The 15,662-nt window shown below is 43.7% G+C and overlaps 1 protein-coding gene across 1 annotated transcript in view; it reads right to left on the minus strand.

Moving 5' to 3' along the window:
• Positions 1-15,662, minus strand: part of MGAT5 (alpha-1,6-mannosylglycoprotein 6-beta-N-acetylglucosaminyltransferase) — a 209,153-nt gene that overhangs the window by 14,261 nt on the left and 179,230 nt on the right. Inside the window, 3 exon segments of the mRNA XM_032354087.1 lie at positions 1,236-1,310; positions 7,877-7,993; positions 15,348-15,494. Of these exon segments, the coding sequence (XP_032209978.1) occupies positions 1,236-1,310; positions 7,877-7,993; positions 15,348-15,494 (339 nt within the window).

Consider the following 15,662-nt stretch of genomic DNA (forward strand, 5'->3'; position numbering starts at 1 on the left):
ATACGCCTCCCTTAAGCCTCTGCCCACCGCTCTCCCTCTCCAACAGCAGCGTCCAGGACTGCCCCGGGGCTCTTCAGCCTGTTGCCTCAAACCTTCCCTTCGAAACCTACCTGGGACCTCCTGTCTACACTACTTACATTTACAACACACTATTTCTATTTTAGCCTGCACGGTCCTCATCCCCTATTGTGTAAAGATCTCTTGATCATCCCAAGACACTTTGCTTTGCCTTTTAAGAGGAGACCCCCATTCCTGAAATGTGGTCAAGGAGTTCATAGTGCTTTGCCCACAGGGGTTCTGCATCTGTCTATTTGTAGCTCTGAGCTGCTTTTGAAGACTAAGGAATTAAAATGTTACAGGAGGATGCCAGTGGTGCTCTTGGCCTTTACTGTCACAAGCACAAGCCAGAGTTTGCAAGCTCTGTTGGGGGTGGTGGACTCTTGGGCCCCCCTCCCCCACTTTAGCACTGAAGCCCTCCTTTTATCTGTTTTATTCTTAGGCTTCATGTAACGTTTCATTTGAAAAGGGGTCGTGTTTGAAAAGATATTTGAAAACCACTAAGACGTCCTAATATATTTGGAATTATTGAACATATATTAAAGGAAGGCTTAGAAACCCCTGGTTTCAGCCCCTGCCTTTCTTAGGGTGAGAAACAAAGATCAGGCAGGATCAGTGAACTGTCTCTCTGTTCCCCTCCCCACCTAAGTCCTCGTGATGTCCCTCCGAACCAATTCAGGGCACAGGTCTGATGGTTCAGGAGGGCTTCGCCTTGACTATCCAGTCTCTCCCATTTTAAGTTTCCAGTTTGACCTTCCACAATCACAAAGAATATTCTTTATTTTTAAGAATGTATTTATTTTTAAGAATGTATTTATTTATCTGACAGAGAGAGACAGCACAAACAGGGGGATCTGCAGAGGGAGAGGGAGAAGCAGGCTCCCCACTGAGCAAGGAGCCTGACGTGGGGCTTGATCCCAGGACCGAGATCATGACCTCACCTGAAGGCAGACACTTGATCGACTGAGCTACGCAGACGCCCCCATAAAGAACATTCTTAACTAGGACAAAGTCTTTTGGATGACCACGACAATGCATGCTTCAAAATTCCATCAAGCCATTACCCAGCTTCTAGAGTCTTGCAAAGTAGGTAAATAACCCCAGAAATACAGTAGCTCTTAGATGTTCATAAGAGCCCCCGGTGGTAATGGGATAAAAGGATTTCTGAAGAGCCTTACCTGCTTTTCAATGAAAGCGTTGATTCTCTGTAGCATTCCCTCACATGTGAATTCATATGGCATGTATGGTTCAATCTGTAGAAGCAGAACATGGTATCACGAAAGGAGACAGAGAACCAAGGACACTTACCCAGTCCTCCCCTGACTCACGCACACTCACGTGCCTCAAGAGGGGATAGGACTATGAACTCGGATGGTAACCAACCTGGGTTTACAACCTCACCCTGCTCCTGGTTAGCTGTGGGACCCTGAGCAAAGTGCCCACCACCTCTGAGCCTCACGTTCTTCATGTGCAAAATGGTGAGAAGAAAAATCTACCTCTTTTAAGTGTGGTGACGGTCATGTGAAAAAAAAAAAAAAAAGTAAAGGGCGGGACGCCTGGGTGGCTCAGTGGGTTAAGCCGCTGCCTTCGGCTCAGGTCATGATCCCAGCGTCCTGGGATCAAGTCCCGCATCGGGCTCCTTGCTTAGCAGGGAGCCTGCCTCTCTCTCCACCTCTGCCTGCCTCTCTGCCTGCTTGTGTGCTTTCTCTCTCTCTCTTTCTGACAAATAAATAAGTAAAATCTTAAAAAAAAAAAGTAAAGTGCTTAGTTTGGTGTCTGGAACACAGTAGGCATTCTACAAAAGGTGGGGAGTATCATCAGTTAGAGATTAAGCTCCAGAGGGCAGGTGTTCCACGGCTGTTGGCTTGTGTAGCTCACGGAGGAAGGCAGCAAACACCTGCGGAATGGATGTATGCTCAGTGCTAGGAGAAGGGCACATGATGAGTGGGGAAGGACCCAGGATGGTGAGGAAAGCACTGGTCGGCACTCGAAGGTGAGGTCAGCACATAGCTAAAGAATGTGTGGGGCAGGAACAGAGTCATAAAGTGCCACAAAGAGTTCAGCCAAGGGGCCCGGAGGCTAGAAAGTCAAAGCACACTTCTGCTCATGCTGGGCTTTTAAAGCCAGCTAGGATTCTGGCAAGCCCAGATGTGGAAGCCATTCTGGCTAGTGTGAGCGGCAGGAGGTTAGACATGCAAGAACAGCAGGTGGGTAGAGCGTGGGATGGCAAAGCCTGGGGAGACAAGGCTGGGAAGAGGTTCACTGGATTTCCACAGAAGGATTTCTATACTAAGGAGCCCAAGCTTTATCAGAAGGCAGGAGGAAATTCCAGAAGGTGCTTCTCTGGGGTCAGGGAGGCAATGTGATCATGATTTGGACACCTGGGGATGGGGAAGACTTGAGGGTTTTTGTCTCTGCTGCACAGTGTGTGTGCCCACAGTATAAGGCTTGTGTTTTGGGGGCATCCAGCAAGCATTACCAATCTGAAATGGAAATTTCACTTTACATTTGGGATAAATTCACTAGCAATCCAGTCTGGGACAGCTTCGGAGAGCCCAAGGGCACCTGCCAGCAATAGGACAGAGGGCCACCACTTAGTCCTACACTTGCCAATCTCAAATGTACAGGGTGGAGAGCTGGACAGAATGCCTGTGTATTGTGGCCTGTGGAAAATGGGACAGTTGACAGAGAAGACATCCTCCCGTGGTCACAGGGGACCTTCTCCCCTCTTTTTCTGTGTCGATTCACATATTACACATGAACCCTTCTTTAACCATGACTATTAATTTCATAATGTATCTTCAAACCCACGATCATATAATGCATCACGCAGCTTTTATCTCCGGCATCCCTGCCTACATCTGCGCAGAGAGAAGTGAAAGAGGCTGAGCCGTAAGTATTATACTATCAGGGCAGGACTCTTGAAAGAACACGGGCCATCTCGTTCCTCAACAGAGCACCTCAGAAGAGGTCAAAATACTCAGAAAACTGACTTCAGTGTTGCAAACCTGCTCCTTCTCACCTCAAGCTTTTGCATGAGCTGTGCCCTTTCCAACCCAGACATAACCCTTCATACCAAAGGCAAAATTTTCTTTCCTTTCAGAGGATATTTGTTTACTCATCCTCTGCAGGTGATTCTAGAGGCTTACTGACTGGCCTGCAGATAGGTCTTTTCTCAAAGGTCCACAGAAGGAACAGAAAGAAGCCATGACAGACAGCTTGGCATATTAGGATCATTTATGTGGTGACAAGTAGAATTCCTGGAGTGAAATAACGTATAGGTGGCCATTGTCACGACATCAACAGATCCAATTATGTGGTGGGAAGGAGATCATTCCTACAACTTATTCTAAAGGGCAGCCTTTAGACATGGAAATGAATTAATTCAAAGGGCTCAGTGCATAAACACAGAAAAATGACTCTTTCTGTGTCCTCCTACCAACCAAACCCAATTTAACCAAAGGGATGCTGACTCATTAATTGCTTGATGGCCCATTCACTGTTTTAAATAATATGAAGCCAAATGATTTTCCTATAAAGGAAACGCAAACCAAAAAAAGGTAATTGTATTCTTAAACCACCCCTGCCAGCGGGTTCCACTAGCCATCCTGCTGCGGAGAGGAATGGGGTCCCCTGTGTGGGAAAGTTCTCCAGACTCCTGGCTTTGGCTATAACAGAAGCCAGGCAAGCCCCTGAGGTAGGAACTATTGTGGAGATTGGAGCAGGGGCCTGGGGTAATTTTCTGCATGATAATCCTCCAGAAAGGAGTCAAGGCCTCCTTGGGGAAGGGAACGAAAGGGAATGCTGACAGCACATCCAGTTACGGAGCAACCTAAGCAGGGCCAGTTGTGGAGAAACAGGGGGAAATATTCTTGGCCATCTTGGTCTGTGGGAAAGGACCACTGCTCACATGGCCACAGGAAGGAAGCCTGCAGGCTACACTGTGTAGTTCCTGTTGGCTTTGGAAAGCTTCCTTTATTTTCCCACCTCTTTTTCCCTTTCTTTTTACTTCCCTTCTTGTGAGATGTCCTGTCTCTTCTAGCACCCACTGACTGCTCTAAGTCCAAGTACAATTCCTACAGGGAATAGCTCTCAGAAATCAGCTGAGCTTGGACAGTGGTGGCTTGGCATCGCTCAATGAGAGATGATCTTGGAAGGTACCAGAAGACCAGGAATTCAGTCCTGACTGTCTCCTCTATCTACTAACCATAGGATTTTAAGTCAGACACATTCTGCAATTTCTCCTGATTTAAAATGTAAACTAGGTCATGCCATTCCCCTGGTCAAAACTTTCCATCATACTTAAAATAAAATCCAGAATTCTTAGCATGACCTGTTTTTTTTCTTTTTAGGATTTTATTTATTTATTTGATAGACAGATCACGAGTAGGCAGAGGCAGGCAGAGACAGAGGAGGAAGCAGGCTCCCTGCTGAACAGAGAGCCCGATGTGGGACTCGATCCCAGGGCCATGGGATCATGACCTGAGCCGAAGGCAGAGGTTTTAACCCACTGAACCACCCAGGCGCCCAGCATGACCTGTTTTAAAGACCCTACACATTCTGCCTTCAAGGGACCTTTTTTATGGTCTCCATTATTTCTGATGAGAAGTTGGTGGTCTTTCATACTGTTATCCCCTTAAATGTAACGGATTTTTCTCTGGCTGCTTTCAAGATTTTTGCCCCTAATTTTTTGTTATCAGCACTTTGGCAATGATGTATACTTGTTTTTCTTCATATTTATTCTGCTTGGAGTTCAGTGAGCTTCCAGGATCTGCAAGTTGATGTCAGTCATTCATTTCAGAAAATTCTTAGCCATTATCTTTTTAAATATGTCTTCTGGCTATACTCTCTTCCTTCTGATATTCCAATTATACATAAATTGGGCAGTTGCTATTGTCCCATAGGTCTCCTATGTTTTTTCTTAATTTCATTCATTTTTCTCTTTTTGTTTCAATCTGGAAAATTCAATATTGATATTGAAAAGTTCACTGATATTATCCTCTGCTATGTACACTCTGTTGATAAAGCCACCGAAAGAGCTTTTCATTTCCAGTATCTTCTCAGTTCTAGTATTTTTTGCTTTGGCTTTGAGAAAAAGTTTCTAGCTTTCTGTTGAAATTCCCCATCTGTTCATATATACTGTCTATCTTTTTCACCAAAACTTTCAATATATTTATCTTAGCATCTTGAAGTTGCTTTCTAGTAAGTTCCAACATCTGGGCTATCTCTAGGTCTGGTTTTAATGACGGGTCATGTTACCTTGCTTTTTGTGTGTCACATAATTTAAAATCTTGTGAGTAAATATGAGAAAGACTGGCATTCAATTTCTGACCCATTCCTAAGAAGCATAATCTTAATGATAATAGTTTTTGTATTAAGCACATTAATTACTTCAGTTTTCATTCCCACTTTTATCTTTCCCTTTACTTCTTTCATTTTCTAAATTTTGTATTATCTTAACATGTCAGTCAAAAAGACCTAGGCTTTAATCCAGTTTTTACTATTTATTAACTATGTGATCTTGGGTAAATTACTTAATTTCTTTAAACCTCAATCTTTTCATCTATAGAAGAATCATGTGAAACAATGCTCATAAAGATGAAATGAGATAAGGCTCATAAAGATAGATAGTGATTGTAGATGTTTAGAAAGAGGTTCTCTTGATATAAAAGCTACTATTATTAATTACTTTTTTTCTCACATGGTCTTGAATAATTTTGGGACTAAGGTGGAAAAAGGTTGATCTGAGTTTTAAAATGTAGAGCACTAGAGTTTCCACAGAGTGAAGAGAGTCAATTTCATGTAGCCATGAGCAAAGACAACCCACTGTCTCACTCTGTGCTTCTGGATCAAGCATTCCCATTAGATTTTTGTTTGACAAAAGGGACCTATCACCTAAAAAGTTTTGTACTCCAAGATCCAAGATTTTCTGCTTCAATGTTACATTTTAAATCACTCCTTTTCCAGGGATATGTGCACTTAGCCAAGTGATGTGGGTTGAATTTATGTTGCTTCAAAAGCAACTGTACAAGTCCAAACTTCTAGTAGCTGTAAATGTGACCTTATTTAGAAATAGGGTCTTTGCAGATGTAATCAAGTTAAGATGAGGTCCTACTGAATTAGGCTGATGTCCTTCCAAGAATGGAACAGAGAGAGACAGACAGACACACACAGATTAAGGTGCTGCAGCTGCAAGTAGTCAAGCAAAGCCTGTGGCCTCCAGAAGACAGAAGAGGCAAGGAAGAATCCCCCACTCCAGGCTTCGGAGGGAGCATGGTTCTGCTGCCATCTTAATTTTGGACTTCTAGTCCTGAAACTGTGAGAGAATAAATTTCCGTTGTTAAAACTAGCAAGTTGTGGTTCTTTGTTATGGTAGTCCTGAGAAACTAATACCCTAAGGGACTCAGGGACTCAAGAAAGAAAGACAGAACCATCAGCCTCCTCAGGAATGACTCTCCAGTGGAGAAGCTCTCGATGTGTGGCAGATAGTGAGGTAAGCCGGTAGGGTCACATTCCACTCAGCCTCTTCCCCTTTACTCACACTGTGCCTTGAACCCAGGTCCTTCTGGGTCCACTTTTCAGTTCAGCTTTGCAAATTCCTACTTGTCCTCAAAGACTTAATCTAGTGCTGCATTTTCCAGAAAGCTTCCCCCGATATCCACTTCTCCATGTTTTGCCTGTCGCTGGCACTGAACACATTCGGCAAATACCTATTCCTTTCTTTCTCCATCCATTGGGTAGATCACTATGCTGGGTACAGAGGAGAGCAGCGAGACAGACCTATTTCCATCCCTCATGTTGCTGACAGTCTAGTTAATTCCAGACTGTTGATAACAAAAATAAGAATACTGTATGTGTAAAACTAATAGTGACTTAAAAATACCAACTAAACACTCACTATGCAGTAGATGCTACACTTACGGGCTTTATATTCATGACCTCATTGAATCCTTACAAACACCTATACAGTAGGTAACAGTACTTAAAGAGATGAAGAAACTAAGACTCAGAGGTTATGTAACTGCCCGAGGGGACACTGCTAGTAGGTGACAGGGTTGGAACCCCAGCCCCAAGCTAATTCCAGGCTGTCTTCCTTACAACCACGCCCCTACTGCTTCCCCTAAATAACTGTTAGAGAGTATAGTGTAGTAGGGGGAGTATACAGAGCAGTTCCACCAATGTGGAAGGCAGTCCAGGGGGTTGGGAGAGGTTAACTTGGCCCATCCGCACTGGACGGTAAGCCTTCCTATAGGCAGGAAGCCAGCCTCGACTATGTTTATGGGAGTGAGTGCCCCCTAAAGTGGCTCAGACGGTCTCTGCCTACAGTAGGCACTTAATAAATGCCTACTAAATGGATCAGGAGAATCCGGAGATGTTAGTTACTTATACAAAATTCTATTTAAGTGTTTAGGTTTTAAAAAAAAGTCAAATAAATAAATGCTATATAAAAACATTTCCCAGTATTTCCTTAATACCTCCTATCATTCTTACTTTTGGCAGGGGAGCAGATCTGTGTATCCTGGTCTCTGTGAGAGTGAGACAAGCATAATTTGAAGTCCTACTATTGCATCTGGGATCCAGCAGTCATGCCAAAAGCTTCTGGAGAATCCACACACACAGGGGCATCAGCTCTGTTCCCACCTGCCAGCGCACCCATGAACCCTCCACGGGCCAAATCCTACACCGTGGCTCTTCTAATCCCAGAGTCAAGCTGACATGGAATTGTTCTAGTTACTCAACAAGAGGGCCTGTGCTGTGAGGCTTTCCAAACATTTCAGGTCACAGCACAGATGGGGAAAAATGGAATAAAAAACACAACCTTCTGACTTAAAATTGCTTTCACGGCAGCCTCCACTTCCTCCTGATTGCTGAGGTCAACCGTCCAAACATGGGGCCGGCCGATGAACACTTCAGCATAAGGATGTTGCGACGTCAGCTGGAAGAGAGAGACAAAGCACCTCAGTCTCACAAATACTTTTTTTTTTTTAAGCCTTCTGTGCTAGATGAAGCGTTATGCTTTTTATGGCATTGTACTTGCGTAGCTAACAAGACATTTTTGTCCTTCCTTGATGATCAAAACCTCCTGAGAACCCACAAGTAGAGAACAATAAAAGAGTGATAACTCCGCATCTTGAATCCCACTTGGAAAAGTCAAAACCAGGCGCCATGGTGGCTGTTACCCCCAATAGGTGGCTTCAACCCCCAACGCTGCACCAAGATACAATGGAATGTTCAACTCTTGGTCACATCCCAGCCCTGAAAATCACCTCGGTCAAATTGGTATCTGTTACAAGACACGGATCAGGACACACAGGGAATGAGAAAATTACAATAAAGCCAAAAGCTTTAAAGTCATAGGAGGATGAGTAATGACACATACAAAATGTAAAGAAAGAGAAATAAGGCTACCAGAAAAACCGAGAATTTTGGAATGGTTTCAGGACAAATCATTAGCATCACATTGGAGCCTTAATACTGATAAAGACAATTTGGATTCAGCAAAGCTCTAAAATCGGAGCTTTTATTTTAAGAACAAAGGGTCCAAAGCAACCCAGGATGAAAGCTGGCAATTCTCCACTCCTGAAGGGTCCTTTCTCTAACGGCTAAATTTACTACCCAAACTGGCTCCCACCTTTATGCCTGTATCCTTTCAGGGCGTAATGGGAAGGGAGCTTTCTGGACATTCATGAGAACATATTCAGTTCTCACAAAGACTGGGGGTGCTGCCTGGAGCTGTGAACCTGTGGCTGAGGACCGGGGGTCGTAGACCCCTCACGAGGCAGGCTGTCCACTCCCTAATCAGCTTCCACCTGCCCTGCTGAGCTTCCATGTGGGGTCACAGAATCCAACTCTTTGGCCCAGTTTTAATATACATCGAATTTCCCAGGAACCTAATTTCCATGTAAATCAAGGGATGTTCCTACTCTGTTTTCTTTGGAACTTCACCCATAAGCTGTTACCACTTTGGAGAAATCAGGGCGACCATGTCACTGTCACTCAGATGAGGTGAGTCTCCATTACGACATGCCCAAATCAGTCTGTATTTGTAGTGCTCACATTAATGGGAACTGCATATTTGTGTGTCCATCTATATTGTATAGGCAGTTTTTAACCAACCTCTCTTTTATGATATCACTTTTAAGCAACCATAAGCCCTTACCATATAAGGGCCAACCATGTTCAGTTGAATGTTTTATGCTTCTTAAGTACAATGTCTTACTCATTGTAAGAAGGCAGGAGATACCTTTGCTACTATAGTTCTTGGGTATGGGTATTATTTCTTGACTATATTTATACTGAAATATGTATTTCCTTATTGCAAATTATTTTGAATCATTCTTTCTTGAAATTTCATATGCAGGCAGGGTATGTTATTGATGAGTTTTATTTCAGGACAGAAAAGTAGATCTTACAACATATTAGTGGGAGAAACAGGTGTTGGGTCTAGTAGGGCTGAGGCTATTGCTTTAGAGGCAAAGCTGGTTCTCTTTTTCTTCAGACTCCAGTATACACAGGGGATGGGGTGATTTCACTGGCCTCTCTCCATCTCACTCCTAGCCACCATTCTTCATATCCTACCTCACCAATGTGCATGCATGCACTACTTACTGCATGCACTACTTACGGCAGGAAACCCAGAGTTCACGTTACTGGGCCTCAGCTCCCAGCTGTCATTGGCACCCTCTTGTGGAAATCATGAGTCTCTCTCTCTCTCTTTCTCTCTTTTAAAGGGTTATTTGAGAGTGAGAGAAGGAAAGGGGGCGGTGGGAGTGGCAGAGGGAGAGAGAGACTCTCCAACAGACTCTCTGTTGAGTGCGGAGCCTGATGCAGGGCTCCATCTCAGGACCCTGAGATCATGACCTGAGCAGAAATCAAGAGTCAGATGCTGACTGAGCCACTGCAAATCACGATTCTGAGGAGAAATATCTTTGCTCCTGACCCCTCTGCCAGAATCATGCCCCTTGCTGGCCCATTCAGTTCCCCATTCTTCAGATACGTACCCCCTCCTTCCGCTCCGCCGTGTGGTCAGTGATAGAACCTACAGAGTGACCGCAGAAGCTGCATGGAGCTGGGGAAGCATCCATGTCTTTTTCTCGTACACATCTTAGATTCAACACGCATCAGTGGGGCCTCTGGCTGGCCCAGGCACTGAGCTGATCACCTGCATGTGCATTATTTATCCCTTTTCCTATGCATCTGTGAGGATTTTGAGATTTATATGGATTTACAATTCCACAAGACTACACAGCCAGGAAAGAGCAGACAGAGCAAATTCAAATCGAGATCCTTCAACAACGCATTAGCTTTTGATGGAAAAAAAAGTGACAATTTTACAGCACCAACTGGGTTCTTGAGACAAAGGCGAAAAGAAGCCTGAAGTAAACTCTACAGTCTTTTAACTATGCTCCTAAAACTTGCCAAACTAAAAAAAAAAAAAATCCCAGGATTGAATTTATGCCTGCAGTAGAGCTTTTCTGAAGACGAGTAAAATGTCACACTGTTTTCACTTGGTGGCCTGGAGAACAAACTGATTAAATCTTCCAAGGGAATCAGGGTAAACTGAAGTTACCATCAGTGTCACTACGCAGCCACTTACATATAGGCAGTCTCTCTCCCCTCCCCTTTACCAGGTCCCTGCTTATGTGCAAGGTTGCTCTAAGCACTTGGAAAATACAGAACGCTGAGCCATTATCGTTTTATTCATTTACATTTACTGAGGGTTACTTAATTTTAATGAGTAAGGCATTTTGTAATTCATTATTTCCCCTCTGAATGTTATGCTCCTCCCTGTTAATTTATTGAGAACCGTCTGATCTGAGCTCCTTCCCCATATATCAATCAGTAAATTTACTGGAGTATAGTTTGTAAAAGTAATGAAAATCTTATTAAATAGGAGACATTACTTCAGAGTGGCTATTAAATTTCTAAAGAGAACATGAGTTCTAAAAAAGCCCTGAAGCCAGAGAATTTCTAATGATTTACAAAATGCCCAAATAATGATTAAGAACCTACTAATGTGTTTCCCAACATAAAGATAAAAATCCAATTTATATCACATTGAAAGTATAACCTGAACTGACCACATTACTTAAGGCATATGGAACTTTTCCCCTAGAGTATACACCATGGTTTTTAAAAATTGGTCCAATGGAAAAGACAGAAATAAAATTAAACTGTCCTGTAGAAATTCAGACTTCTTTTCTCTTCAAGACAAAGAAGGGACATACCTGCAATTTATATAGATTGATTCATATGGATCAATTGTTGTTTAACTGGAAAAACTAGCAAGGGCCCAACAAAATAGCTTTGTAATTATGTCCACTTGGGTTAAAATTTTTCCATTTGCAGAAAAAAAAAAGAGAATAATTGATTTCTAGGGATTTTTGACCCTTGGGCTTCTACATGGCTATTGATAGCCCTCTCCCACTGAAAAGCGGCTTTGGTTCAGGGGATTTTGTGGCTTTTGTGGGCTGAAAGAGCCAAGTGGGTGGCCCACCTGGCCTTGAGGTCAAGTTCACTCTGTGATGTTGCTGGCTCCCAGCCTGCTCTGTCTCCCGCAGAGGAGATGGCCATCAGATGGCACCAGCCCTCCTGCATAAGGCAAAGTGACCTTCTGGGGATTTCCCTCCAACTCATCAACATTCATAACTTTTAAGCTTGAAACCCCCCTCTCCTCCTTCTCCTTCCTAGTACAGCTCTGCCAATATCCCCTTTTCGGTCAACCCAGCACATTCTCCACCTGGCACAACTCCAAGTTGACATTTTCTCCTCGATTAACTTAGTTATTTCTTTCCATATCAAAATCTGAGCTCCTGGAAAACAGGAAATGTGTCTTGATAAGTTTCCCCAATGCAGCCATTAGTACCAGGGACCCCATGGAGACACAATGCACATCTGTCAACTGACCTTCGGCATCCTGGTCCCCTGTGGGAGCCCAGGACTGATGAGTCATCTGTGCAAGGTCACTTGCAGAGCAAATACTGAGAGGATCCCACAGGGCCAGTCTAACTAGAGTCCCAGCTAAGCACTGGTGGAATCATCTGAAGGGATGGAAGGCACCAAGCACCTGGGGGGCAGCTCTAATGCCTCGTCTCTTCTCATGCCATGAAGAATGAAAATCTCCACCACCTCAATGAGAAGCACATTACTAAGTGATGACAATGGACAGGAAATGATGAACATCCTTTCCTCAATTACTTCACACTAGCTGCTCTGATCTCAGTGACATTACAACATTCACTGGGAAATGGATCGTATATGAGCGTCCTAATTTTTTTTTCAGGAAAAAATAGTCCATTGAAACAAAGTGACATCAGAATCTTTAGAATGACTAATAACAAAAAGGTGCCAGCAGCCAATGTAGTCTAAGATACTTCTGAGTGATCATTTCCAAAAGGCTTATAGAAATAGCAGTAAAAAGAGATGGGGTTCTTAGCTCTTCACATATTCAAAAAAAAGAAATCACCATGAGGGGAAAAAGAAAACCACCATTAGAGCCACCATCTGCTGTAGGCAAGATCCACTGACACATGGTAAAAATAAATGAGCAAAAGTTTGAAGAGAACCAGAATATTTGCATAGTTTCGAAATATTTTTTCCCCCAATATAAAGAAAGTTAGTAACTTTCTAGCGAGGAAACCCAGCAGACACAACTTGAACCAAGTGATCAAAGTGAACATCCTTAAGTAATTAGACATACTGATATCATGCCCCTGCCCCCTGATATGACACACTGAGAAGGCCACACCATTTCTGTGACATTCTCGCTGAAAATGTATCAACATCCATCAAATTCAAAGTGGGCAAGGGCATACAGAAAGGCCAACTGGTACTCTTTCAAAGTGTCGTGGTCATGAAACACAGCGAAGGACCAAAGGATTGTCACAGACTGGAGGAGATTAAGGAGAGAGGGCAGGTAAATGCACTGTGGGGTCCTGGACTGGATCTAAGAACTGCAAACGGATATTAGTGGAAAAAATGACAAAGTCCAATTAGACTCTGTAGTTTAGGCAATGTTGTGATATCAGGGCTCACTTCTTTGATACGAGTTTTGATAGCTGTACTGTAGTTATGTAATGTGTTACCATCAGAGGAAGCTGGTTGAAAGTATTACACCTAACCTCTGTATTATTTTTGCAACTCTTCCCTAAGACTATAACTATTTCAAAATGCATAAAAAGTAAATTCCAACAACTCCACTTGAACATATTATTCCCCAAAGAATGAAGAGCGAGAACCCAATAGATACTTGTACATGAATTCACAACAGAGAAAAGGTGGACACAACCCAAGTGTTTGCAGATGAATGGATACATAGAATGTGGTGTATTTATACAATGGAATATCATCCAGGCCTCGAGAACAAGGGATGAGATTCTGACACACGCTACAAACTTTGACAACATTATGCTAAGTGCAACAAGCCAGTCACGAAAGAACAAATACTGTGTGATTTCACAGAAAATTTAAGTTGAGAGGGAAAACAGATGAGAGGTTACCAGGGAGGGGAGAATGAGGAGTTAGCATTTAATGAACACAGTTTCTGTTTTGAATGATGACTAAATTCTGGAGATGGGTGGTGGTTATGGTTGTACAGGACTGGGAATATACTTAATCCCAGCGAACCATACACTTAAAATGATTAAAATATTAAGTTTTAAATTATGTATATTTAATCACAATATAAGTATAAAAAAAGAAAATTAAAAGTAGTTATTACAATGTGAGCAGTAAAACTTCAGAGACTTCTTACACCTAACTTAAAAAGCAGGGGTGGTTTACTGACCCAATTTTCTACCCTGAACTCTAACCTAAAAGTCTCAAAGAAGTCAGGACGGCAGACCAGAGATTTCTAAACTGAGATGTTCTCACCGCCGGAGAGCATCTCTTCAGATCATTCCAAAGAATAAGCTCTGTGGTGCCACGCTGAACCCTTCTGCTCTGTGCCCTGGAGCCTCCACCAGCACCTGGCACACAGGTGTGCATTAAGTACTGCTGAGGAATGACTTCCCCAAAAGGAACGACTTCCCAAAGGGAAGAATTCAAGTGTATTATATTAACAGAAGGAAAAGCAAGCATGTGGGTCAACACACACACAGTTACCCCTTCTCAGAGGTTGTGTGGCCCATAGATTGTTCTTTTGAGGATTATCTATTGGATCTCAATCTCTCCCTCCACCTCCTTTGGCCCTTTTGCCAGAGGCAGGGAGAGTCAGAAAAAATAACTCTCAAAATAATCAGCTCCGTGCATGGGCAAGATCTCTGATTGATCAGTGAAGAATGATCAAGGAAAATGCATTTCATGCTCTTTTTGGGGTGACGGGGTGTCCAGGAGAATTGACCCAGAAAGGTTTAAAAGGAGAATTGAAAACTGTCCGCTTTAATCACGGCGCTGCTATACTGAAGCTACATCATGGGTGCTGACGTGTGTCGTCCCCCAGGGGAAGGCCCTGGATGACAGGGGCACTGCCAGGATGCCAGCTCCGACAGGCTTCCTCTTGGGGAGCAGCCCACAGAGCCACGAAACTGAGAAGAAGATCGATCTCTGGGTTTCTTGCACACACCTGCTTCTGACTAGATACAGAAACACCAGCGTGATCGCCAACATGCTCTAAATGACTTGTTGATTGCCCCGAATCGAATCCAACTGCCTTCAGTGGTGATTCATCACCCGCTGTGGATTTTTTAAGAGGATCTCTGAAAGCAATTCAAATAAGGCTTCTGCCAACAGTTCGAGTGATGGCAGGATTACTTCTCAGGATGGTGCCCACTGATGGTGGCCAAAAACACCAGGCATGGGACTTCAGTTGCCCATCAGATGTCTTGTCTCTCAAGGTCGACAGCGAAGGACCCCATGGCACACACTCTATTCCCCACAGCCCACCGTGGAAAACATTTTCTTCAAAAATGCCTGTTAGCCAGTGGATTGCCTTATTCCATAAACTCTAGACATTCAAAAAGTCAGAGCTCAGCCACTGAGATGGTTGGAGAGGTCTGTGTCAATTAGGAGAGAGCTGAGGCAGAGTGAAAAGATGCCGCAGTTTGTAGAAGGGCAAACAGAAGTAGAGGCAAGTCTTGGCTGTGCCATCACCTAGTTAGGTGAGTTAGGAGATGGCATCGGCCATTCCTCCCTGAGCTCCTGCCCACGCCCATTCCTTCCACCCAGCTACGTTAAATGACGTTGATGATACCTACTGTCCAAGGCTATGAGGTTCGAATGGGCTCGCACCATTCAGTAAGTAGCTAGTATTTGTACTGTTGAAAGTAGAAGGGGTTTTTATAGATGCTTACCTCTCTGAGAGTCGGCTTGCCAATGAAAAAGTCTGTGTTCTTGCTGCTTTTGGGTGGGCTGAACTTGGGATTCAGAAAAGCACATCCATTTGCAATGGCCTCCAGGGGAGCGGGGCCCTCGTAAGGGAACCCGAGTCCAACGAACAGCTATAAGACAGAAAAGCACACCATATATAAACACGTCAATCAGGACTGGTGTCCTTGGCTCACAGGGGGCTTGTCTGTGCTTCACTCCCATGTCGAAGCCTCAGAGCCTCTGGAAGGTTCCCAGACTCTGGGGAGGGGGAGTGAAGAGGAGGCACCTCACATTAGGAA

This window comes from Mustela erminea, chromosome 8 (assembly GCF_009829155.1).
Source record: "Mustela erminea isolate mMusErm1 chromosome 8, mMusErm1.Pri, whole genome shotgun sequence".
In the NCBI taxonomy this organism is placed as follows: Eukaryota; Metazoa; Chordata; class Mammalia; order Carnivora; family Mustelidae; genus Mustela; species Mustela erminea.